This window comes from Miniopterus schreibersii, assembly GCF_964146895.1.
Source record: "Miniopterus schreibersii genome assembly, chromosome: 6".
Lineage (NCBI taxonomy): Eukaryota > Metazoa > Chordata > Mammalia > Chiroptera > Miniopteridae > Miniopterus > Miniopterus schreibersii.
This window is the reverse complement of record NC_138107.1, coordinates 46997122-47024956: the sequence shown is the minus strand read 5'-3', so window position 1 is coordinate 47024956 and position 27835 is coordinate 46997122. Positions and strand designations below refer to the sequence as shown.

Genomic DNA, 27835 nt, shown 5'->3' with positions numbered 1-27835 from the left:
TCAGAGGATTTTCATCTTCCTTCCTTTGCCCATATGAAAATACAATAAAAAATTGCCAATGGAGTAACTTCTTAAAATTTCCGTTACATTCGTATCAACTTTAATAATAATTATTAGTCTGCAATTATATAATTCCTTTCACTCGGTATTAATACTTTGTCTAGAATTAGGGGCAGGTAGACTGATCTTTGTATTCAAACATTTTAAAACAAGTTTTTTTCTTTTTAATATATCTTTATTGATTTCAGAGAGAGGAAGGGAGAGGGAGATAGATAGAAACATCAATGATGAGAGAGTCATTGATCGGCTGCCTCCTGCACATCCCCTGCTGGGAACTGAGCCCAAAACCCGGGCATGTGCCCTGACCGGGAATTGAACCTCTATCTCCTGGGTCATAGGTCCATACTCAACCGCTGAGCCAAGCTGGCCAGGCAAAACATAAAAGTTTTAAATGCCACACAGGAATTATATAAAACAGTATTTTTTAATATTTGAGATTTAATTTACTATTATATTCAAAAGAAATTTCTTTTGATATGTAACAATTGCTTAGACTGAAATGATTCCTCCAAGGAACTATTTTAATTTTAATTAGTTTAATTAATTTAAATAGTTTTAACCACTAATAATCTTTAGAAAACAAGAATACCTATATATTTTTTATAAGTGTTTTTATTTTGGGGGAAAAAATAAAAGGTTGTAATGATGTAAATGCACTTAGAAAACCCCCCACAAGAAAGTATTAGGTGCTAGAGTGACTACCGATTAAATAAATGACATTTAGAAATGCAAAATGGGTTAAAGAAAAATATTTGCATAAAATTTTTAGTTATTCCATTGGTATAATGTGACATACCTATTAGTGGTAAATTTTAGTCTTTCTCTTACTCTTGTTAGCACCTTGTTTTAGAATAGAGCTCAGCAATGCATGGGCCCCTCAGGTATTGTTCTGCACCTGTAAAGGCATCCCTAAAAATCCCAACACATAATAGTTCACTCCTGTGGGGAATATGGGAGGCCCTCTATGTGCCAGAAATAACAGCAAGGGCTCAGCAATAAAAAAAATATTTTGCAAATTTCTGTATGTTAGGTTTGAAGCTTTTGATATTGATTTAAAAAAAATACACAATTTTCATTTTTGACAGCAAAGATATATTTTTCTTTCTTAAAAAACATGACCACATTTTAAGCTTCTGCCTAATATGTAAAAATATGATGATGTCACTCAAAATATAATAACACAACAATGAGCCCTTTCCTAGAAAGGAAAGATATCAGAAAATTTATTCTTCATTCAGTACATGGAAAGAAAATAAACGTATACTTTTTAGAATTATAATGTCTAAAAGAAATTTTCCATGGAGAACTTAATTTACAAAAATTCACATTTTTGTAAGATTCATATTGAATACAACACTACTGTTTTAACTAAATTATGTATGTGGGAAGGGCTTGGGCTGGGGGATTGGGGATTGTGAAATAAATATTTTTTATATCTCACCAATAACTTTGGGGAAAAATGTTTACTATATAGCAAAAGTAAATTCATTACTCTTCTGTCATAGATGATTTTCTGGATTTGAGAACAAGGTCTTTAATGGATGAAGAAAGTTCTAAAAGCTCTTTTCGAGCAGTACTGGTGCTATTTTCTTCTTCATTGTCTAATTCATCACTCAAGGGATCCTCTCCCTGCCCAGTCTTCTTATTTTGATTAACCAAATGTTTTACAACCAATCCTTGATACTTTACCAAAAGTGTATGCTGATCCTGTGAAAAGAGAAAGGAGAATAAAAGTTAACAAATATGATTTAATTTTTGTGGAACAAAGTAGGATTTGCTCAGCCAATACACACTGAAGGTCTTTGTCTTTACAAATTACTGGCCATGTAAGTAGAAAGCTGAACATAGCAAGGTCCTTGCTCTTAAGGAGCTTACATTTTAGGAGAGAGAAAACAGGAATTCAAGTTATTTTAATAGTTGATTTAGCTCAGTTCTATCACCAAAGATACAGTCAAAGTGACATGGACGTTCAAAGAAGCCAAAATTACTTTTAGTTGAGGAGTTTCTCAGAGGAATTTATGCAGGATGAGACTTTTTGAGGCGCCCTTGAAGGACAGGTTAAACCTGAATAAGCTGAAATAAAAGACTGGACATTATTACATCTTTTCCAAAAGCTTAATTTCCAAATTCAGAATATTCTTTACCATGGATCTGATAGGATCCTTTTGAGTTTTGAGCTATACTGAGTTTTTAAAACCAACCTAATTCACTGTTTGCATTTGCAGAAACAGGAAGATAATGTTACTATGTCTTGGTGTTCACAATGATTCACATCTATCCATTTAAAATACTTGCTGTCTAAAAGCTTAAAAGTTTCAAGTGCACTGAAAATATACCTCTGGAATTTTACTCTTAAGAAAAGCAATGATCTGCGGGACACATCTTCCAGGTGCGTGGAGCATGCTGTGGGTTGAGGACTGAAACAACATGACTGATGTGAGGTGCAGGATAAGAGCAGGGTCTTCTGTGACTTTTAGCTGTTCAGCCAGTGCTTGTCGATGCTGGAACAGGATCTGCCTAAACAAAAATCACACACAAATTCTCACCAATTTCGGTTCTTCCCTCCTGTATTCATTTTTAACTTCTCTAGTTCCATAAACATTTTAAGGGATCTTTTAAATATGGGATACAGACACACATAACCCTAAATGGCATGGAAAAACTAATATGCTAGAAAATGATAGAAAAAACAATATAACAAGGATCTTCAAAGTATGCTTTATGAGTTGTAAGGGATCAAACAGAAGAGCACTGATTTAAATAGGTTTCCTGTAAAGAAGGTTGCAAAGCTAATAAAAAGTTGTCAGGCTTGATCAACTATGGGATTAGACAACTCTGCTACCTTATCAAGACGAGTCAGAGAAGGACACTGAAGTACATTAAGGCCAAATATGCTTAAAGGTGTACAACCACTTAGACACAACAGTTCTCTATGCAAGGTTCAGATAGTCAAATTCCAATTTCAGATATAACACATCTAAGAATTTATTAATAATATAGATTAATTCAATGTTACCTTTCCCTTTTTTTGTCTCCCCTTTTCACCATAATATCGCAAGTTTCTGCTGCAAAATCCAGACAAGAAAGGAAGTCTTCTATGCTCTGAAAAGGTATTTAATACCATAGTTAACCTTTATAAAAAGGTTGTCTAAAAAAAAAATACAGCCATTTAATACTGTTTTATAATTTTACAGCCTAAAAGCAATTTTTAAAAAAGGTTCTTCTGTCATTAAAGGTGAAATTGTGACTTAGGACTTTAAAGAGGGTAAACTGCACCTAGCTTGGTCTCCCCCCTTTACCTCTCAAAAGGTATGAGTGCAGAATACTAGTTTTAGACTTAGCTTACAATTATTCTGATAAAAATCTACTCAAAGATCACAAATGCTAGCTCCAAATATACCTAAATAGAATCAAAACTTTACTTACCTTTTCATTCAGGGAGCTATGGAGTTTTGTGAGGACTACTTTAGTTTCTTCTGATAATTTACTCAGAATTTTTTTTCTTACCTATGGGGGAAAAATTCTTTAGGTATTATATTTTTGACAGGAAATGAATATAAGATCAAACAAAATAAAACAAAAAAAGTATATTTACTACTATAACAGAATGTTGAATGGGATTTATCTTTGTTCTTGAATTTTATATCTCAAACTAGGGATACTAATATGCTAAAAACATGCTCAAATCAGAGCTGGCCAATAGGCAATCAGCCAAAAAGAACAGATACAGTCCTACTCCTCCCATCTGTCAGCTATGTAAGAGGAAGATGAAAGAGAAAGAGGGGAGAGAGAGAGACAGAGAAAGGGGGGATAAGTGAGCACGAGCACTCTCTTTAGAGACTCTAATGTTCTTTTTAGAATTAGTGTAAATACTGAAATGAGTAGTGTCACTAAATGAAAATGACTGAGAAGTTATGGGATCTGGCATGAACATTTTATAACTCATCAGGAAAAGGGATGTGACATAACAATAACTAGGAAAAAATAAAACTGTTGGTTCCCAAGTAATTAAGCATCAATACTTTTCATAGACTGGTTATATTGCCAATCCTGCTAGCAACTGTATATTCACTGTGGTAAACTTGACCTAAAAATCCCACTGATTTTTTTCCTAAAAACCTTTTCCTATATTTTATTTTATTTTTAGACTATTTCAGATGTGAGAAAATAAAATATGTTCAGATTTCAAAAAACATATCAAGACTGGCAAGAAAATCACTAACATACTTCACTTGTAATGGCTGCAGGATCATCGACTGCCATCATTAAATCCGAAGCTAAGAAGTTGAAAATGAGATTGGTAACATCAGTACAGACTGTCTTTAGCAAGTGCTTGGTAAGAGCAGCCTGTGTATCATCTGAAAAATAAAGGTGCTTTATTAAAATCAATGTACAAGAAAAATTATGAGAATCAATGAATTAAAAAAATAGTATTAAGTATACCTGTAAAGAACTTTATGCCTTTTTCAAATAATCGAATATTATTGTATAGGTTGGAAACCTCTTCCTGCAAGTCCTTGATTGTGCGCTTTCTGCCAGTTCCAGAGGCAGAAGTTGTTGAAGACATGAATACTGAACGTACCACCTCGAGGTAAATTTTATTAAGAGGTCTGTGAACGAGATAAATTTGTTTAGTCTATTAAAATGTACTGGGTTTACATAGATAAAATTTTTTGATTCTATGGAAATAAAGTTCATGAAAACATCTCTATTATTTAAACAAATAAGATTAATTTGGAGATCACAAGAATCTGTCCTCTATCCCAGAAATTGTAACTTAAATGAATTATTTTTCTCAATTTTTAAAGTACTCAAGTTTATTGTGTTAAAGACAACAAAAACAACAAAAGCTTCAATTCAAATTAAATTCAGTGCAGCTTTTGAAAGTTAATTTGGAGAATAGTAGACTCTAAATTTGTTCCCCATCCTCAGGAGTAATAACTTAAATTCTCCATTTATAAAGTACAATAAAACATAGTGTATTAAAAAAATCTTTTTGTGTTCAGAAAAGGTTATTTAAAGAATGGCAAATAATTAGTAACTCAGCTTTTTATATATAAAAATATGATTATGTAATGAATTCATGAACAAAAACATTCACCTAAATTCTTAAAAAGTCTCATTAGAAAAGCCAAATTTCTAAATTCAGTAAGTTAGATGCACTGGGCTCCTGGATTGTATTTATGCAAGCTTACACACTGGGGCTACTAATTTGAGGAAAGACCACATTAGTTAGTAATGGTCAAGTAAAAGACAATTTCTTTGACTTCTGTAAAGAAATAAATTTAGTCTGGTTCATTTTAAGTTAGTGCTATTTAAATTTATTCTTTCTTAAAAAAAAAAAAAAAAGTTTTTACTGGTTTTAGAGAGAGAGAGAAAGGGAAACACTGATGTGAGAGAGAAACATTAATTGGCTACTTGACCCTTTGGTGCCCAGATGACAATCAACTGAGCCACACTGGCCAGGGTTAAATTTATTCTTTGAACGCAGTTTGTTACTTTCTTTTCTCTCTAAAAGTGCACTGTGTACTTTCTGTCAAACGTAGATAGAAAATGATCCTTTCTTGCTTTTAGATGTTACTTTTCCCGTGACAGAAGAGACCAGCCAGTGACTTGTGCTGGTGGTTTTCTCCCAAATGGACTGTAAGATCAGTGAACAGGGACGCCTCCACACTCTTGCCTATTATTTCCCACACTGCCACCAAAGCATTTAAATGATTACTGAACTGCCTCTGCAGGCACACAAAGTCTGGAATATGGTGACTAGATTAAATTCTAAGCTTTGGGAAGAAAGCCACCTAAAATATGTTTCCTATCATCTTGGTGAAAATTTAATTTAATAACTCAATTTCTATCTTCAAGTAGAAAAAAATATGTTTTTATACTTGCTTTATTAAGTACTCAGCAAGTTCAGAAATAAACTCCTCAGGGGCATCTTGTACACGTTTTCTTAAAAAATCTTCAATCTCATCCTGGAACATAAAAGTGATCTCTGGCTTCTTCTTTCCTATAAAGAAATGAGCAATGAGAAAAAACAACAAAACAAACAAATGAGCAACATAAATAAAATTATTTTCCATTAACTATTTAATAAGGTGTAATTCATTCACTGCCTACCACAAAGACTCTGATATTAATTTTTTGTCACCAAAATTGCCAACGTCTAGTAACAATAACTTACAAAAACAATTTTAAAAACAGGATATATAGTGGCATTTCTTTTGAGTTATATTTTTCTAACTTCATTTACTGTTTCCTACAAGTCAATCAGAAAATAATAAAGATAATTTCCCCCTGATCTAACAAATAGTTAGAAGTTCAGCCAATCGAGCGGATGGAAATCTTCTAGAAAAGGATAAATCTCTTTGTTAAGCAAAGGACTGAGCAGAATTTCCTTCTTTATAAAAAGGAACATTTACTAAAAGTCAAATCATCCTTATAATCTACCTAAGCTCTTCAGGAAAACTCTTTATAATCATGTGAACCACAGATGAAGTAGAATTAAAATAAAAATTGTCTTTTTGCAAAAGCAGAGATTAAAACAGAACCTCGTAATTTTACACTGGTAATTTATTTTTGCTCAAAAATAATTCTACACTGAGGAAAATTTGTATGTAGCTACTGTAATGGAAATAACTGCTAATTGTTACTTGTGAAAATGTCATGCCTACTCACTTACTTGGAAAAAAGTAGACTGTAGACAAAGAAAGCTAACAATATTTCCCTTATTGATTAAAAAAGTATAAAAGTGACTATTTTCAGCTAAATCAGGTACTAAAAATGAAACCTTAAAAATAAAACAGTTCAAAAATCTATTTTCACTGTGCATCAAGATATAAGTAGTTGAGATCACAGCTTTAGAATAGATGAGTACTCTCCTTTTTGATCTGCTGTTTGTTCTTCTTTTACATCAAATAGTTTCTGATTTCTCTGTTTGCTTCCTGCAGGCATTTAAAGTTATTAAATTATATTTCCTTCTAGTAATCTTTTACAGTGAGTTGACCTTATATTTATCTGAGAACCTAATCACATCCTGATTTCAGAGATTACAACACAACCCCTTTTCAAAAGCAATGAAATTACATTTTTTTAGGTAGAATGGTTTAACTTTACTTTTATAGGCCCTCTTCATAATCTATGTATAAAGGAGTAGTGCATGCCCCATTTAATAATTACTTCAGGCCACAGATATTAGAGAGATTTTTTCTTAAATGCACTTTCACTCCCACAGCTACTGCATCCAGGGAATAGGGAAATCTATTTACCAGTGAAAAATTAAAATCCACATAGGGGAGTCTCAATAATATTTAAAATAAGGGTAGAGCTAGTAGTTTCTATGAAGATACTTTTCCTCTAATTAATACCATTTTATGCACAAGAACAGTAGCTATCTTTACCTATCTTAGAATACTTTAAAGACAGAGCTTAAGCAGCTGTGTTATTACAAGTAGTAGCACAATAATAGCTGAAGCCATGTCATCTGATATCTCCATCTCCCAGCTCTAGCCCATACATAATGAACTCTGTGGAAGGGGTAAAATCAAAATCTCAAATTATCATTTCAATTTTTTTCTCTTTTTGCTGGGCAATAGGCGGGAGGTATAATAGTTTATTTTTTTAAAAAACAGAAAGTATCATAATTTTATTTATAAAAATAAAGTATGTCTCTTGCTAACTTAACCACACCAAACACTAACAAGTGTAGGAAAAGAAAGATACATATACTCAATTCTCTCCCTTAGATAGAAGCAACTAACCAATTAAGTGTTACCATAAAAATTAAATTTATATAAAATTAATGTTTCCTGCCCTGGCCAGTCTTGCTCAGTGGTTAGAGCTAAGCCAGTGCACTGAAGGGTGTCGTGGGTTCGATTCCCAGGCAAGGGCATGTATCTGGATTGCAGGTAGATCCTGCTCTGGTGGGCGAGCACGTGGGGGGCAACCAACCAGTGTCTCTGTGTCTCTGTCCCTGTCTTTCTCTCTCTCTTTCCATCCCTTCCTCACTCCCTCCCTCCCCTTCCCTCCCTTCCACTCTCTCTAAAAATCAATGGAAAAATTACCTTGGGTGAGGAAAAAAAAGAAAATGAATGTTTCCTACTTAAATTTGCAGAAATACACTTTTCATAAAATATTGTAATTTGTTTTACAAAGCAGTGGGAGACCCTAAAAATGACTATGCAAGCTGAAACTATGCAAAGTGTTCTTAATAAACAATGGGAAAATTTACAATTGTTCTGTGACCTTTTAAAAATGTTTGTGAAAACATTAAAAGCTCTTACTGGCGGTTACAAATGTATAGGGAAGTGAAAAATAAAACTAGTATTTATAATTTAGCATACTATAATTTAGCTCATCACAAACACTGAGAATGAAAATTTTATTTCTCTGTACAAAACTAATCAAGAATAGTTTGAACAGTGCTTGCTTGCTCCTGACCCTGACATTTATAACACAAAGCAAACATCTTTCCGATGCCTTGGCAAGCTGTCCTACTCGATTTTTAACCCTACATGTTATCCTTTGCCCTTTCAACATTGTGAAACATCTGAGAATTCCTCTAATGTGAAGTTTTTTGCCAGCTCTTCATATCCTCTAAGATACTTTCATCCCTTTTGTCACAAGCACTTTCGTCATTTACGTCAGTAAGTGCACCTTTACGAAGTTCCTCTGGCTGCAGAGCTAGAGTCCCTTGACAGTGGCAATGTCAACAGTCCCACAGTCAGCTACTTTTCCTATGACTCCATTTATTCTTGATTCATATTTTATTCCCAGTGTTACCACTTTTCACTTATTTGCTGCACTTTCACCTTTGATGGCCAATTCTCTCTGCTGATTATCCATTTTTGTAATATGTCACATGGATTTATCACTGGGAAACAATGAGGCAGCACAACTACATATTTTGTGCATAAAGTGAACAAGAGATGCACAGTGATCAAACACTAACAAACTGGAAGAAGTGATGTGATTGTCACAGATCATGATACACATCTGCTATTTATGTGCTGATTTCTGGGCTCAGAGGCTAGGAGTGAAGTTGGTACTTTATGCAATTACTCACAGTTACTATACCTTGGCAACTGAAATAGGAACCATGGTATTGGGGGACTGTCATTTTACTGAACTGTGGTAACTGAAATTTATGCCCACTGAAACTGCAAAGCAAGGACTTCCTGTATAAGAATATGCACCTAACTGTACACATCTTAAAAAAATGTTAAAAAAAATTATCCATATACAAAGGAAGAGTAAAATAATGCTACAAACCAGTGTGAGATGACTCATCATCGCTATCATCATCTTTTCTTCCTTTCTTCTTGGTTTTCTTAATTTTGTACTCTCTGGCATTGCTACCACCTCCTCCTCTCACACTTCCACTGCCCTCTGGTGGAAAATGACATTAGTTAGTATTACCTAACTTAATTAGCATTTTTAGAAAACAATGACACTATATTGTCACAGCAGAGAAGTAAAAGCCAAATAATCTTTTAGTCACTGTTTAATGTTAAAGTTCACTAAAAGTTTTGTAAATTCAATAAATAAAAAAATTAATAAAATATGAAATCTCTTGAATTTGAACTCACTTAGACAGCCTACATGCTCTAAATGTAGTCTCTTCCTCCTCCTCTAATGTCACTCTTTTTCTGTGGCTTTGTCTGACTTTTTCTTGGCCAAACCCATTCATTTACCTCCTTTTCTATCTTCCCCAAAAGAAATGTGCCCTCATTTGCCCTTCTGTTACCACAGCCTCATGAATATCCCCTATTACACTATATCACAAATTTAATTATCCTTGGTTTTGTCTTCTTGGTTGAAAAATTATAACCCACGTTTATAGGAGACATTCTGACTTTTCCACCACCCTACAAAATAAACTTGAAGCATCTCTCACTATTTGTATCTTGGGGTTAAAGCAATACTTGACACATAACAAGCATTCAATAAATACCACTTATAGAGCACCTAAAAATGTGGACCATGAATATTAATTTGGTTTAGTACAAAAATATAGATATCAATCACCTACTGGTTAAATGAAGACTAAAAAAACCACACACATACAAGTTATGAAACAAACTAAAACACTATAAATAAAAGTAAAAAATGTTATTGAGGTAGTTCTTTATTTGATATTTACATTCAAAATATCTATTCAACAAAATAAATACTTATCTAATAATGGGATTGAAACATTGAGAACTACTGAAAATATATTTCCTTCCTAAAGTTCATTTTTTCAATAAAATAATTTATATATATATTTTAATTCTAAGTAAAATTACCTTAAATTTCATCATATCATATAATTCTTAAGTACTAATTTATTTTTCCTTACTTTTATGATAGGAAAATATAATTTTTAAAAGCACAAGTTTAAAGTGAATGTGCTTTTTATTGCCTTTGGTAATAAGTTTCTTATGGGGAAGACATTCATGTCTGGCATTATTCCATGCATTGTAATTCGACTATTATAATACAACAGTACTACCACTGAGACAAAACACCAAATGACCCTACATTTTTAGAAGGAAATAAAACAGACTACTTATACTGACATAAGTGCAACCAATTCATTAAGGTGAATTTATAACTGTGTCTTCAAATAATATCATAAAATGTGGACCATGAATATTATCCATGGCTGTGAATACTACCATGATTTATTGGAGTAATTTACTATATAGTTTTCCTAGAAGAACAGAAAGACATTTCAAAATATCATTGTTGAAAGATTATAGGAAAAGGCTTTCGAAGAGGAAAGAAAACGATCTCAAAGAAATAGGAGTGAATTTCCACAGCAAATAAAAGTTGTTCCTACAGTAAAAATTACAGAAAATACATGTTAGTTTCCAAATGCAAGTTACTAGTATAACAGTGCTACCTAATTTCCAGTGATTCTAAATTAAAAAGATATTTAAAAAAGTAGTATGTCCTTATAAAATTCATTCCTTCAATAAATATGTATAGAGCACCTAAAATATGTCAAAGAGGGCTCTAAGTACTAGGAAAACAGCAAAAAAAATGAGACGGACAAGATTCCCAAACAATAAAACACATCACAGTGATAAAGGTGATGAAAAGAATCGGCAAAATAACGGGATGGAGAGTGACTGTGTCCACTATTCTGGGAGATTAGGGAGACTTCTCTGAGGAACTGACATTTAAAGTTGATCTCTAAGGGAAAAAAAGGAACCAGTTACTTGAAGTTCAGGAGAGAACACTCCAGGTAGAAAGAATAGCTAGTGCAAAGGCCTGGAGGTAAACAGGAACTTGCCAACTGTGAGAATCAAAAAAAAAGGCTACTGGGCTGGAATATAAAGGGTGAAGGGAGAACAACAGGATACGGGCCAAGCATGAAATTAACTTAGCTCTCTCAAATAAAACACAGAATAAGTAATCACCAATATTCCCATTTTTATATTCAATATTTAATTCATTAGTAAAATATTTGGTTAATATTAGCAATCAAAGATGATCTGACCAAATAAATAAAAGGCATTTCCAAGGCCTAACAAATACAGAGTTCACTGCAACATATAAAATACTCATCCTTGATTCTTCTTGTTAATAATTTATTACCTGTTGCTTTCCTTCTTCGTTCATCTTTTCTGTCCTTTTTACTTGTAATAGTGCTTTCTAAAATGGAGACTTGTTTCAGATCTTCTTCAGTGATTAAATGAACAGGATTATTTTTCATTTCCTAAAATAAAATATGCTTTTTTTGGTAGGCAAAAATATATAGCATTACAAAAAGCATAAAATAAAAGTTGTTTATATACTCATATCCTCATTACTCTTGTTTGGTTTCACTGCTAAGAACTATAGAGATTCACTTCAAAGTTGCCACTGAGACTGTTTCTCTTTGCCAAAAATCAGTCTCTTTCTTTGCTATTCTTGGATTTTTTTTATCTATTATCAACTAATGAGAAATCCTATCTGGTCACAGAACAACAGATCACACAGTATTAACTGCACAGTATCCTCTTCAGCTGTTATTGGCTGGTTTACCACTGCTTGAAAGATGACCCTTACTCCCTTTCCTTTTGAGACTCCCAAATCCAGTGCCATACCTGGAGACATGAGATTATTAGAAAGATTTAAAAAAATCTACCCCCCAACCCACACAACTTCATCATAATGAGCATATATGAATTGTACATTTAGCATATAAACTTTATTCTCTCCTCTGGACTCATTCTTGATTTCTGCTTTTAAAAAATTTATGTTAAGAACAATGAGCCATTTCCCATTTTAGAAAGTGGTTCTTTATTAAGGAAAAGGATTCTAAATCTGTAGTGACAAAAGTCAATTTTCATGTTAAAAATATTTCCCTTTTGGTTTTCCAAAGAAAAATGTCTAGAATGCTGACAGTTCAAATGATAAAACCCTCTTTTTCTGAATTTTTGTGTTTGGAAGGCAGGAGCACAAGGTAAAAAGCAACAATGACCATGTTAAGTTCTTGTTTTAGCAAAAGGTCACAAATAAAAATAATAATACAGACATTTAGTAACTGGTAGCTAACATGTAGCGTTTTATATGCATCCTTCCTTTATGTACATTTATCTTTGTCTTTGGAAATCCTCACCCAAGGATATGATTTTATTGATTTGAAAGAGAGAGAGATTGATGTGAGAGAGAAACATGGATCAGCTGCCTGCCGTACGAGCCCAATGGGGAATCAAACCAGCAACCTTTGGTTCAAGGGAAGACTCTCTAACCGACTCAGCCACCTGGCCAAGGCTATTTGCATTTATCTTTTTGAGAGTAGGTATCACCATCCTGTCTTTGAAGATGAAGAAACTGGAGGTCTATTGTCCAAAGTTAAACAGAGAGTAAACAAGTTGAGAAAAGAATTCAGGTTTACTGATATCAATCCTGTGTACTTTTTACTCCTATCTGCTGCTTACAGGCCAAATGTAGAAAATTATCTCATTTGTTTAGACTATTAAAGAGCTTAAAGGAACGTGGGTAAATACAAATTATTTACATATTTAATAAGCTCTCATAAGTTTATTAACAGTCTAAGATAAATGGGTTTATTCTACTTACTTGTGAGTAGATTTTATAAGTAGATAGTGCTGCTAACTAGAAACATGAACTGAATAGTCCTTAAAACAGACTTGTTATGACCTGTACTTCTAAATACTTTTGACAGTAGTTGCTCTGAGGAACTAATCAACTTTGAAAATAACACTTTCTTTCCTCAGTAAGTTATCCAGTTTGTGCACCAAACAGGTAAAATTAATGAGGTTCTGAGATTTAGTAAGAGCTTATTTGCATATATGCATAACCCATGGACACAGAGAATAGTGTGGAGAAGGCCTAGGGGGTGGGGGCAGATGCCAGGTGGAGGGGATCAATGGAGGAAAAAAGGTGACATCTGTAATACTTTCAACAATAAAGATAAATTTTAAAAAAATAGAATTTTATATTAAATACATATATCTTTCTGGGGAAAAAAATTACTTCATCTCACAGGAAAAGGGGCTGTGGGGGGATGGGAAGAGATTAACTAAAGAACTTATATGCATATGTGCATAACCCATAGGCACAGACAATAGTGTGGTGAAGGCCTGGGGTGTGGTGGGGTGGGGGCTGGGTGCAGGTGGGCAAAGAGGGGGGAAAATGGAGGACATCTGTAATACTGTCAACAATAAAAAATAAATTAAAAAAATATATATATATATTGTAGTGACAGATAAATACACTGTATATTTATGGATTCTAATGTTGGACCGATACCCTCATGTAAATAAATTGTGAAGTGTATAATTTCATTTATATGATTTTAATTCATGAAATCAGCTCCCTAAGTTCAGACTTATATGTCCTGATGGGAATAAAGCAGACGAAAAACAAATCCAGGAGAGGAAATAAAAAGGAATGGTGCAGTAAAGGAAAATGATGTATAAAACAGTGTTCATTCTGGGGTATACAGCTTACCCCAATTTTAAAAAATGATTCTAATGTGAAAATACTGTTAAGATTGCTAGGTGAAAGGAAATCTGGCATACCTTTTCAGCTTTTTGGTGCATCAGTTCACTGAAGAGTTCTGTACAGTCATTTATAAATTTTTCACTGACTACAACAGTGTCACTAAAGACTACAGCTGAAGACTGTTTGCTAAATGCTCTCATAACTTGTTGAAGCAACATTGCAGCATCTTCAACTGATAAAGAACTGGGGAGCAGAGGCTAGAATTGCAAACAAAATGAACAATGTATCAATGCAATATAATACAGATAAACCATTTGTTTCATATGTGCTCTCCCTAGATGATCTTATTAAGTCCAATGGCTTTTGGAACCATCTATATGCTGATAACCTCCCAAATTACATTTCTGCTTTCATCATCCCTCTGAGTTCTGGAATCATATACCCTACTGCTTCCCTAACCTTCCCACTCCCATGCCTAGTAGGCATCAAAATTTAACATGTGCAGACAACACTGATTTGCAGCCACCTGCCCCAGACTCCCAGCTCCCATCTACTCTTCCCATCGTTTCCCCCATTTCAATTAATGGTACCACTCTCCACACAGCTTATCAGGTCCCAAACCTACAAGTCACACTCAGTTCCTCTCATAAACCTACAAACAATCCACCATCAAGTCTTGATAACTTTACTTCCAAACTATATTTCTTTTAAGCTCTTTCTAGTATCTGAAAATACCATTTTCATTAACTATTTACCCCCAATGAAAGTACCCCTTCCTGAGAACAGGAATCTTCTCTGGACATCACATTCCCAGCAAATAAAATGGTGCCTGGCATGCAGAAGGCACTTAATAAAATTTTTTCAATGAATAAACCCTTATATCTAGAATCTCTGGGAACTCATGTATCTAAAACAAGGAAATTTCTGCTGTGTAATGGATTGGCCTTCTCTTCACCTACACTCATCTTCTTGACATAATAAAGGCAGGTCAATACTGAAAACAGAAGTAAAAGACTATCAGTGCTAAAGCAGCCTGTGTTAACATATTAGCAGAGATTAACGGATAAGGGACAAACAAATGCGACATGATGCCTGATGCCAGTAAGTTGTAAATACTGGGATAAAAGTGTGAGAAGTCTCATTAGTTTCTGTCTGGCAGGACTTACGAGTGTTATACTGTCTCCTGTTTGATATTTATAAGAATTCTGGATGTTCACTATACATACACAAAATGCCACCTAACTTCAAAAGCTAGAAAATCTTTAAGCATAAAATAATTAAGATTAATTTTGTTGAAACAATGACTGCTAGAATTTGGCTCTAAAGCCAGACCTCTATGTATCCTAATTCTTAAAATGGCCATAAACTAATGAAATATCAGTTGTCATTGGTTTAAAGAAAAGTTAAGAAGAAAAAGAAAAAAAACCTACTGCAATATCAACCCATGTTCCAGAGCTGATGGCTTCCTCTACTGATGCTTCCACTTGATCCACAAGTCCTTGACCAACACAAGCTGCTTTCAAAAACAAAAGTTGTGTAGTCTTGTACCTTTTCTTTATGTAGCTCACAGCATCTGGGATTCCAAGTCTGGACAAAGCATCAAATTCTAGAAATACATCCCAAAGTTAGAAAAGAATTGTTAATCTCCACTTTCCAGGAATCTTAGAAAAAGTTCTACCAAACCCTATTCTTTGTGAATGAACTATATTCTAATATCTTTTCTTTTTTAAAGACTAAAGCATAGAAATGTACCATAGCCTATCCCCTGCTTATGTTACCTTCCCAAATTTTTATTAACATATTTGTAGAAAAATGTTCAAGTACTTTCTCAACCTCAGTTGCTTTACTCCCTCTCCAACTGAGGGGTCAAAGGGAAACATGAGAACTATAGAGAAATAAAAGTAGAAAGGGTGGGTAAAGGAGAATGTAATGATTTTAGTAAAGAACCAAAAACTGGAATTTATTTTGCTTATTATAGTTAAATAAAGGAATGGAATTTATTTTTCAAATGTTTCATTAGACAACTTAGGAAAAAGTAATTCTCCATTTTAATTTAAACTAGTAAGAGATTTAGCATATAAAACAAAAGTTAAAATTGAAGACAGATTTACAACCATTAAAATTACTGACGGTATCTACGGTCTTCTCTCCATCCCCAAATAATGTTTAAGAAAACTAATTGAAACAAAGTTCTAATCTAAACCCTGTATTCTAGCATGCCTTTAAGTATTTGAACACTAACAACTTACACACAGGTTTATTACTGAGAAAGCAAATGATCTCTTACATGGTTTGACTTGGATTATAAAATTAAAGTGAGATATATTTGCTAATTGCTTTAATGGCTAAATTCAATCAACCTACTTTATCAAAATGACAGAACCTCAGAATCTGAATTTAGAATAACTTCAATGTTTCTGAAGTATTAGATAACTAATAAAAATGAACATCATAAAGTTGATAGCCAATAAAAATATTTCTAATATTTTCAGGAATAATAACCTGAAAAACTGGGTAACTTCATAAAATGTAATAAATATAATTCCTTTTTATGTATTAAAAAATACTTGAAGTTGTTAATAGTATATAACTGGAAGGTTGATAACAAGTAATGCCAGCTTTTGGCCTTTCTACAACAGTTCAATAACTACAGAATTAAACTCAGTTTCCACGACCCACAAAAACCTGCAGTGTGACTACTTTTGCACTCAAAGAGAACTGTAATAATTTGCTGGGCAACAGTAAAGTATGTGTGTACTCCCAGGACCATACAAAAATTCCTAAGCATGTTGTTAGTATTAGAAAGAAGTTTTAGTTTCGAAGAAAAAAAAAAGTTACCTAGATAGCCATTCTGCCTGAGAAAGGAATCCACCCAAGTACTCTGTGTTCTGGAGTAAATGTCAGGTAGAAACACTGCCTTATCTTGTCTCCCACCAACCACAGTGCCTCTTAAGCGTCCACTATTAACAAGTTCCTCAAGGACAGCTTAAAACAAAACAAATAGAAATAAATCAGCAAGTATAAATCTCAATAAAACCCTGAAACTTTACTATTTTATAATTTAGTTATTCTCACCCTTTAAAAACACAATTTAAAATTTAAATTGCATAAATGAAGACATATTTTAGAAAAAAACTTTCCTGCCATTTATGAGAATACTCAGGTCATAAATTCAGAAAATCTGGCGACTAGCTAAAGATGCAGAAATTGTAAAAACTAGTTAATAACACTAAGTTTTTAGTTTGAGTAATTTTAGAAAAAAAACACCATGCCATTATTTAATCTCATGATTTGTTTAAAAGCAGATGACTAAATACTTTGGGAATATATGTTACCAAATGCAGTTTTCTCATATTTAGAGAAATCAAGATACCTAGATCATATCAGAATCAACAGTGTGAAATTAAGCCATAAAATTTTTATAAGTGCTCTGACTAGTGTGTCTTAGTTGGTTGGGCATTGTTCTGTGCACGGAAGGGTTGCTGATTTGATTCCCATTTGGGGTGCGTGCCGAGTTTCAGGCTCAATCCCTGGTGTGGGGTGAGTGGGAGGCAGCTGATTGGTGTTTTGCTGTCACATCAATGTTTCTCTCTCACTCTTCTCTCTTCTTCTCTCTCAAACCCCCGCCCCCCAAAAACAAAAAAATACAAAATTTTTTTTATAAGTTATTACATTTCCACTAATTTGGAGCAACACATTTTAACCCTACCTATAAAGAAAAGTATAATGTCATGATTAAGAGGATGGATCCAGATACAGACAGCCTAAGTCCAAATCTCTACTCTGCCATCTATTAGCTGACAAACACTAGGCAAGTAATTTTACTATGTCTTATTTTCTCATCTGTGAAATGGGAATAATAATAATACCTATTTTATAGGGTGGATGTATTCAAGTAAAATGCTTAGAACCACAGCTAGTATATCATAAGCACCCATTATATGTAAACTGTATATCATTACCATTACCATTACCACCACCACCACAATCATCAACATCAAAAGACTGGTGATGCCAATCTGAGAACTGGATAGTGCTGTGACTAAGACCAAATTTATTGTTTTTACTTAAACAATAACATTTAACTAAACTAAACATCAAAATCCCCTAAAAAAAGACAAAGCAGGTAGGAAGGAATTATTTCTAAGAGAATCAGCAAGCACATTCAAAAGATGCCTGGCACAAAGAAGGTTTAAGAAAATTAGCCTTTAATAGAAATACACATCAGTTTACATATGAATTCAGACTTTCATTACTGAATAAATTAGAATTCATCAGCAAAGTCTAGACTTCTCAATAGACTGCAATACATAATTTTAAATGCTAAATTCAGACCAAAGTTATCAAGTTACCAATAATTACTTGAAGAACTTTATACTATAATGAAATCCCACCAACCCCCATTTATGTAGATTCCAAAGTATATCATTTTAGTTTTAAATACATCTTTAAAATTTTAAATTTAACTCCATATTCTGAAAAATATAGGGAATAAAAATTAATTTGTTTTAAACTTGAATTTTTTCCATTCTTCATTTTAATTCTTATATTTGCACAGGAATCTGAATCAAAAGATCAAGTCACTGCTTTTGAAAATTATTCTAGCAAAGCTTTTTTTAAAAACCCCTCAAATCTTTAAAAAAGCTTCACAAACACACACAAAATAGGTAATGAACCAAGATGATTTTGCAGATATTCCTATTCTGTTTGAATGCTAAGAATATATTTTTTATTGGTATAAAGTCTTTGTAAAATTTTTTAAACAAACACTATTTACTTTGGTATTAGAAAATGTAGTAAAAATCTGTAAGAAACAAAGTAAAAATTATTCTTAATACAATTTTAAATCTCTCTCTGTATGTATATGCATAACAGAATATTTATACACACACACGCATTTTTAATTTTTATTCCACTCCTCTGGTGATAACCAACAACAACTGTTTTGTGGGTATAACAGACACATACATGGAAATTGGTACAGAAAAATTTTTCAACCAGAAATATTTGTTACATAAATTTTAAGATTAAGTTTTATATTAAGTCTATTCAGCAGCTAATTAAGCCACAAAATTTAAACCAACTCACAGTAAAGAAGCTGCTCCTGAAATCCATATTTTGATATCAAAGAATTCACTGCTGTTGGCCTTTATGGAAAGAAAACAAAACAAAAAATTCTTACTTGTTATACAGTTATACATATTTATGAATTAAAAATAATTAGGATAATTAGTTTATGAAAAACATCAATTAATTTAAAATAAATGAGGGCAAAAATTGCATCAAGTTGTACATCCTTAATGAGACTTATACTACTGAAATACCAGGAGAACGGATCTGCCTTCCCAATCCAGGATCAATTTACATTCCCACAAAAATTTTTACCTCAGATTTAGGGATACTTGACTATCTGCCTTGACCTTTATTGTATGTTTGACGCAAACCATGATCAAAGAAATATACAGACTTTAAAACATGCTTACCGGGTAATAGCACTGAATAGTCCACGGATGCGTGCTTTATGTCGAGCCACAAAAGCTTCAGTAAATATTACTCCTCTGTTATCAAGATCAATATGTCCATTAATAATTCTACCTAGTCGCTGAGTTAGTGCCTGGGGTAAAAATGCAAATTTTTATAAATTTGAAAGAAAAAAATTACACATATACATTTTTACAGTCTTACTTGAGTTGTGCTGTATGCTGATGTATTAATCATATAACTGAGAAATTCCAACAAGCATAAATAAGATATAAGTCAAAATCAAGATTTAGGATCTAGAAAATATCATAATCTCATGACAGAGCCAAGAACTGAATGAGTCAAACAAATGATATGTTAAAAGACTTAGTTACCTGCTAATAAGGGCTATTTCTAAAGTAAAATAAAAATGATTAACCACTTTCCTTGATATAGCCAATTTGAAACACAGATAGCCACGACATATACATGAGTCTTGGAGAAGACCCTCTCTGTAGCTTCTAACACTAACAGAGAGAGAAATATTATTCCAAGAATGTGCAACCTAGGGAGACACAAGACCTGAAAAGTTACCTCCTTTGATGCAAATATTAACAAGTTGTCTGTGCACAGAAATCTACACTAGCAGAAAAACTGACTTCTTAGTAACCTCCAGAGAGTATTTCTCCACAGCTACAGTATTACTGGAGTCAAGGACATCTGAAATAAGTGTGAACATATTTCACATCCCAAGATAAGTTAAATCTACTCAAGTCAGCCTAGCTGATACTTTTATGGTACAGAAAAATGCTGTTTAATCAACTTCTTAACAAGCTTCCATAATACTGTTTGTGATATTCAGAAAAATTAGAACTGAAAAACATTAAGATTCTTTGTTTATCTTTCTAAAAAGACACACTTTACTATTAAGAAAAAAATACCTGTGTCAGAAAGTTTCCAGGAAGATCATAGGTTTTACACAGTTCTGATATGGTTACCTGACCACTTTCTTGCAATTTATCATTTACCTCTTCTGCTAACCGATCCAAATAGTTTCTAATAGTAAAAATAAGCAAACAAAAAACCAACCAATTAGTAATAATGAAATGGTTTTCCCCTATCTTTTATGTTTAATTTCTGTTGCAATAGGTATGTTCCAAAACTATTCATTACTCACATTCTCAGAAAAAAATTTTTCTTATCAATGTAGCTAAATGTAAGGTTAATCAAATGATAAATGCTGGGATTTCTTTAAATAATGGAAATTCTGTAAAAAATGTTTTGTGTTGCTTTAAGATAATAGAAGAAATCAAAGTTTATATTATTTCTAAGTACTCCGCACTATTAAGCATTTACTTTTTAAAGTACAACGACCCTTATATTGAAAATTAGCATTAAGTGTTCTAAACAAAGTACTGAATTAACCACAATTGTTCTAAATTTAAATATAAACACTACTAAAAAACACACACAACAAAGTGCTCTTAAATATTTTACTTACTCGTCTATCAGCTGTCCCAACACTAGCTGAACATGTTTTTCTGATTTAATAATGTCACCAATTCTATTTTCAATATGAGTCAGATCCACATTAATTACCTGGAAAATATAAATTCTATTAGTGATAAGTTCATATGGTTAAGTTCAAAATTATATATTTAGAACTACCTTTTTAAAAACTTAGTCTTAGTTGGATTTCAAATTTACTGGAAATATTGTAAAAAGTCTTAGTCAAATAAAATGGAGAGGCTTATTGCTTATTTATTTTCACTTCTGAACAATTACACTTATACTTGCTAGGAAAGTTTGTATTAAGAAGTTACATTTTCATATAATAGGCACCATTTCACAACAGGATTCAAAAGCTTTCTATAAATGGTATACCTCAGTGATGACATGAGCACTTATATTTTCTAAAAGTATCTTCTACTTTTTCATATTTCTCTCTTATTTCCACATACTAAAAACAAGTGAACATGAAAATAATGATTCTTCCCCTCCCAAAATTACATAACCCTGTAATTATATAAAATGACAATTTTGAGTTTATTTGGTAAAGAGTAAAGAATAACTAGGACAACTGAGAAAGAAATTATTAAATCAATTCAATATATCAAGACTTATTAAACTGATTCAGTGTACTAGTGAGAAATATAATTACTTCTTCACAAACATTATACAAAATCTGATACCTGTACTGGTAAATATTTAAGACACTGAAAAACTTCATAGTATCAAATAATGGACAAATCATAGGAAAAAAAATTTATGAATTAAAAATTTACCTGCTGCAGATCAACAATATTTACCCGACCTTTAAAGAAAAGACATTCATTTATTTTAAATTATGTATAAGTACACACTAGCCAAACACAGTAAATTCTAACAGATTTTCATTTTGGACAGTAGAAGTTCTCCTTCTACAAAAGACATACAGTCACAATAATAATAAACCATTAGCTGCATAAGTCTTCATGGCTTATAATTTATTTTCAATGTATTATTTGTCACATCAGGCAAGTCAGGAGCATCAACTGATATACAAGTTGACCAGACCTATAGAGGTTATTTATCTCCCTTCACAATTATCTACTGTGACCAAAGAGACATTGACAACTAAATTGAGATGAATTTATTTTCAATTATTTAAAATTGGTAGACTTCCGCCTATGAGAAAAAGAAAATCTGTTAAGTATTCCAAATAATAGCTAATATTTTATTAGCACTATGTAGGAAAATAAAGAAAACAAACACCAAGGGTGTATCTGGTAACATCTGATGAATAGTTGTTTCTATTTTAATCAGTGTCCAAATTAGTTCTGCAGTTTGTTCAAATTTTTAAAAGACAAAAGAAAACAAAAACTTTCTGTGTGTGCTTGTAATAACATTTCCTACAATATGTGTAGCATCATATTGAATTGTTTCCTAATTTGTAACTTAAAGGTAAGTGGAAAAAAAAAGGGCATGGTAGCACAGCTTTGGTTTTCAACCATCTATAATCATTTAAAATCTGTTCCCTTTCATAATTACCACTCTAATAGGCAGTTAAGTACCCTCCCCTGAGCCATGCAATAAATTCATGAACTGTGAAAAGAACTGACTAAATCATACAGACATATAACTCAAAATATTAATGCTATTTTGTAAAGTGACATACTGTATCTGACTTCATTTAAATTATATAATCATGTTTACCCGAACCAGTTAAAAACATTAAGGGTGTTACCATATTGACAGTTGAGATGGGTGTCTTAAAACCTCCAACTGATTTATTATTCATGGTTTTAAGGTTTTTTCCCCTTCCAAAGAACAAGAAGGGAAAAAAAAATTACTTACCACCTCGGATATGTAGCTCATCTCTCATTTCTTTACTAATTTGGGCTGGAGTAACATATTCCTTCCCATCAAGTGTGTGAACTACTTCTAGCTGTTTCTGAGCAATCAATTTAGTCACAATCTCAATGCAGTTCCGCTCTGACAACCTGAGGGAAACAAGAAAAGTTTAGAAAATTCACTTGATACAGTTGGTGCTCAATAAAATATACTGTATGATGAGGGGCTTTTTTTAAAGTAAAAAAATAAAAGTTTTGGTAAAGAGTCACTAGGTTCTATATTACAATATCTATCTTTTATTACTATAACAATACTAATTCAGTGAGTTAAAAAGCACAAGCACACACCTGGGAGTAAGCAGGTTCACAAGCACATAAATCATGTATTTGATTCGTACATATCACTCTACCGTGGATTTCAAGTTTGCTCTCTCCTAGGCCTGCTTCTAATATTCAAATCTGAATAGAAAAGTGAGGACGTATAATTTAGGTAGAAAAAACCCTGGCCTTTGACACCTGGTCTGTAGGCAGCTCTGGCCTCTAGGAAAACCAGAGCTGCAATCGTTAGCTCCCCCAGCCCTTCAGCGCCGCATGTGCCCCAGTTTGCTCCGTGCTCCAAAACACAGCATCAGGCATTAAGGTCTCCAGCCCCAGAAGGAACAAAAACATCGAAGGCCAGAAACAGACAATGGGGTAAACGAGGGTTCTATTACCATTATATGCATTCTGTTAAAAAGCAGAGTGAGGGTGCCCTATGCATATCCCCCCAAGTGAGCGGCTTGACAGGGAATGTCAGGGTCCAGGCGTCCCTAGAAATTACAGAAGGGGCCGTGGGTCGGGCCTAGCACATCTGCTCTGGTGGACAAAGAGGCAAAAGTCAAAATAGTATTGCAAAGTACTGTATGAGGGGGGCGTTAGCACCTGGCTGGGGTACGTGTGGGGGATTTCGGGGCACAGGTTTCGGGTTTCCGGGCCGAGAACTATACTGGGGACCACAATCCCGGCTCGGAAAGAGGGGTGAGGCGGGGACGGTGACAGAGGCTGGCAAAGTCCCGGGTCAAGGGTCAGGGACCAGAGGCCTCAGATCTTGGGGTGGCCACCCAGGGGCTATTCGGGACGCCACAAAGGAGAGGGAGGGTCGGGCACCTCTGTGTGGCCTCGGCGAACTGCGCCCGCTGGAAGTCAGCCGCCAACCGCCTAATCTCCTCCCAGGCATCCGCCATCACGGCCCGACCAGTGCAGCGGCGGAGGAACGCAGACACGTCAGCCCTCGGCCAGCGGGAGCCGCGGCGGAACGGGCTGCGCAGAGGGACAAGAGGCTTCCCCGCCTAAGCAATTACCGAACGCGCGCACCCTGCGCGGGCGCGCCTGGCCGGAAGCGCCGCAGCCCCGCCCACCCCGCGCAGGAGGCGTGCCCTCCGGGTACCAGAGGGGCGTGGCTTGCTGGGAGCCGGGCCTGGAGGTCTCTGCGGGGCTGCGGGTGGGATGCTGGAGGGGCCAAAGTAGTCCAGTGTGACTTAAGTCCGTGCTTGCGTTATTCCTGATGTTTCTGCGCAGTGATAATGAAGTTAACCACTTTTATTTTTATTCTGCCCTCTATTTTGGGGTGGTGGTGGTTGGGAGGCAAGGAGGGGGCAGGGAGGAGATGTGCCTGTGCCTGTAATTAGCATTCCCTCAGTAGGGAATCATGTTTATTTTTACACGGGCTCAGAGAAGATACACTTTTTAGGAGACAGGTAGGCAACACTACTGAAGGTAATTACTTTGCACAAGGATGACTCATTCGGATGCCATAAAGGCTGCGAATTACTCTCATGTATTCAGGAGCCTTTCCTATTTCTCTTATGGGGTTGATTAGCCCCATCAAATAATGAAGAAATATAAACACAAGGTAATAAGTGTATATGGCTATGGGTGAAATAGACGAAGCAAGGGACACATTTATTGTGCTTTCCCCTACATTGAAATTAGAAAGAAGTAGATACTTATTCCACAGTACCTTTATCATTCTTTTATTTTTAGACCACACTCTTCACTTAAAAAAAATCCTTTTAACTGCATGCCCTATAGAGTTCATGAAGGGAGGTTTTTTTCAGGTCATGTTCCAACTCACTATCTTACTTTGGATGACTCAAATCCAATACCATAAATATACTTTTCTAGTAAAGTTCCCAGCTTTATTTAAAATGCAGAGGACACAGTCATAAAACCTGTCACTAAATACTGCCACCAAACAGCTGCACTGTCAGACAATGTGATTACCAACCAACGGGGAACACCAGAAGTCAAGTCAGAGAGGTAACTTGGATGATGGTAGGTGGTATGGTTCCAAAGGGCATCAAGCTTCAGAACAAGCAGAAACAAACGTTCATTCACATAACATACTTTCTGATTCTTTATCAGATGCCATGGAGTGCAGTGGATAAGGCAGACATGATCTTGCCATAAACAACTTACAACTCTAATGAAGCAGATTTTTAAAAGAGTACTTCACATAGAGTATAAAAATTATAACAATAGGGGAAATATAACATACTATGTGACAAATTGGCTTCCAAACTTCCTACTTATCATGTAAGACTCTCAGGGTCAGCCTGGAGTCTACTTTCCAGCAGCATCATCAGCTGCTGTACACCACATGTGGAATAGCTTGCTGAATCCTAGAAACACCAAGTCCTTTCAGGACACCTGCCATTTCTGAAATGCCTATACTCTTCCTCAACCCACCCAGCCCCCATTTGGTTTGTAACTTATTCTTCCATGATGTTCTGGCTTAAATAAAACTCTTCAATGAAATCTTTTAAAAGTCACACAGTTATTCTATATTCTTTGACTCCACAACACTATTCAGATGTCTCTAGTAGCAAGCAAAAATATATAGTAATTTTTACTTATTACATCTCTCAATAGTCTGAGGTCCTCAATAAGCTTCTAAATGCTCCTTAGCATTCAGTAAGACAACTAGTACAAAGTGCCTGATATATTCCATACATGTGAAATGAGTAAGTCAGGGTAATTGTTTTGGTGTAGCATTAAACTTTGGTACAGTAATAGCATTTACTTTTATTCCTTAAAAAGGAATAACTCATGATTGTATTTTCTATCGACTAGACTGTGCTGTATAAAATGGTGGCCATTAGCCAGAGGAAGCTCTTTAAATATAATTAAAATTAAATGAAATTGTACCAGCAATGAATAATTGAATTTGACATTGAAAGCACACTATCGCTTACATTAGCACCCCCCAAAATGAAACACTTAGGTATAAATCTAAAAAAAATTTTACAAAATCTATGAGAAAAATTGTAAACTCTGATAAACAAATCAAAGAACTAAATAAATGGAGAGGTATACTATGTTCATGAATAGAAAGGCTCAATATTATCAAGATGTCAGTTATTCTCAAAATCCCAACAAGTTATTTGTTGAATATCAACAAGCTGATGCTAAAGTTTATCTGGAGTGGCAAAAGACCCAGAGTAGCCAACACAATATTGAAGAAGAGGAACAAAGTTGAAAGACTGACGCTACCTGACTTTAAGACTTACTATAAAGCTTCAGTAATCATGACCGGGTGGTATTGGTGAAAGAATAGACAAATAGATCAATGGGAAAGAAGAGATAGCCCAGAAATAAACCTACATAGATACGGTTAACTAAAGTTTTACAAAGAAACAAAGACAATATAATGGAGCAAAGATAGGCTTTTCAACAAATGTTACTGGAAAACTGGATATTCATGTGCAAAAACAATGAATCTAGACACAGACCTTAACACACCTATTGAAATGAACTGAAAATGGATTACAGATCTAAACATAAAATGCAACTATAAAACTCCTTGAAGATAACAGAAGAAAATTTAGATGATGTCAGCCATAAAATACCAAAGCCACAACAAGTGAAATAAATGATAAGCAGGACTTCACTAAAATTAAGAACTGCTTTGCAAAAGTAAATGTCAAGAGAACAGAAGACAAGCCACAGACTAGGAGAAAATATTTGCAAAAGACACATCTGATAAAGGAGTTATCCAAAATGTACAGCAAGAATGAGCCCTAATATAAACTGTGAACTATGGGTAATTTTGATGAGTTAATGTAGGTTCAACAATTGTAGCAAATGTACTACCCTGGTGAGGGATGGTAATGGAAAGGCTGTACATGTGTGGAGGCAGAGAGTATATGGGAAATCTGTACTTTGCTCTCAATTTTGCTCTGAACATAAAACTGCTCTATAAAAAATAAACTTAAAAGTTGAATGAAATTTAAAAGTTAGTTCTTCAGTCACAATACCCACCTTTCAAGTGCTCAATAGTCACATGCACCTCATGGCTATCTTATGAAATAGTATAGAAAAACTATTTTCATTTTCATCGAAAGTCCTATTGGACAGCTCTGGTTCAGACCTTTGATAAGGGCACACATTTGTTCAGACGCTGAGATTGTGAGACTTATAGCAGCTATCTCTACCTAGCAACCTCAGCTTCTGTTTTCCATATTTTTAAATGGGGAATAAGAATCTGAATGGAGAAGGATTCAGTGTTGAACAACATCTGATACAGATTAAAGGAGCTTTAAGTAATATAATAAATGTATAGCATAATGGTAAACAGCACTATTGACCTTTGATTAAGAGCTAAGAGATTCTTTTTAAGAACAGCTTTGGATAGACTTGGAAAGTGGAGCTTCAATTCTATAGAAAATGTTCTACAGCTTGTGTCTATAAATTAAGATGAATTTTGACATGTACATTATGTGGTAAAGGCTCATGCTCTTTTCAGCTACACTAGGTTCGTGATTGTGACACCATCCTCAGATATATTTTAAATTCAAAGGCTACTATTCTAACATCAGTAATGTGGCTTGATGGTTTCACTCATAGAAAATGTAATCTTGTAAAGTTCCCCCAAAATAAACCTTTCTTTTAATAAAATATGAAGCATTTTCCTTTGTTTACCAGAAAGATGAAACAATAAAATTTGAAGTACTTATTCCAACTTAACTGGGAAAATAAAACTAAGTGACTAAAAGGGGTTTTGTGAA

General features: G+C 34.1%; 1 protein-coding gene across 2 annotated transcripts; it reads right to left on the bottom strand.

The window, feature by feature from the left end:
* Positions 1–213: 213 nt before the first annotated feature.
* On the bottom strand, positions 214–24137 carry UFL1 (UFM1 specific ligase 1). Of its 2 annotated transcripts, none has more exons than XM_081139718.1 (19): positions 23937–24137; positions 22795–22940; positions 21744–21772; positions 20960–21057; positions 20400–20514; positions 19482–19612; positions 19087–19145; positions 16837–16983; positions 15429–15604; positions 14076–14255; positions 11641–11761; positions 9328–9444; positions 5950–6067; positions 4504–4670; positions 4288–4418; positions 3487–3567; positions 3077–3162; positions 2397–2577; positions 214–1767 (listed from the first exon to the last, which is right to left on the bottom strand). In XM_081139718.1, exons 1-19 carry the CDS (start codon positions 24011–24013, stop codon positions 1549–1551), a joined length of 2379 nt encoding a protein of 792 aa, XP_080995844.1. In that variant the 5' UTR covers positions 24014–24137; the 3' UTR covers positions 214–1548. The 2 variants fall into 2 exon arrangements, with proteins under 2 accessions (XP_080995844.1, XP_080995845.1); XM_081139719.1 differs by lacking the exon at positions 23937–24137 and adding an exon at positions 23139–23249.
* Positions 24138–27835: the final 3698 nt, after the last annotated feature.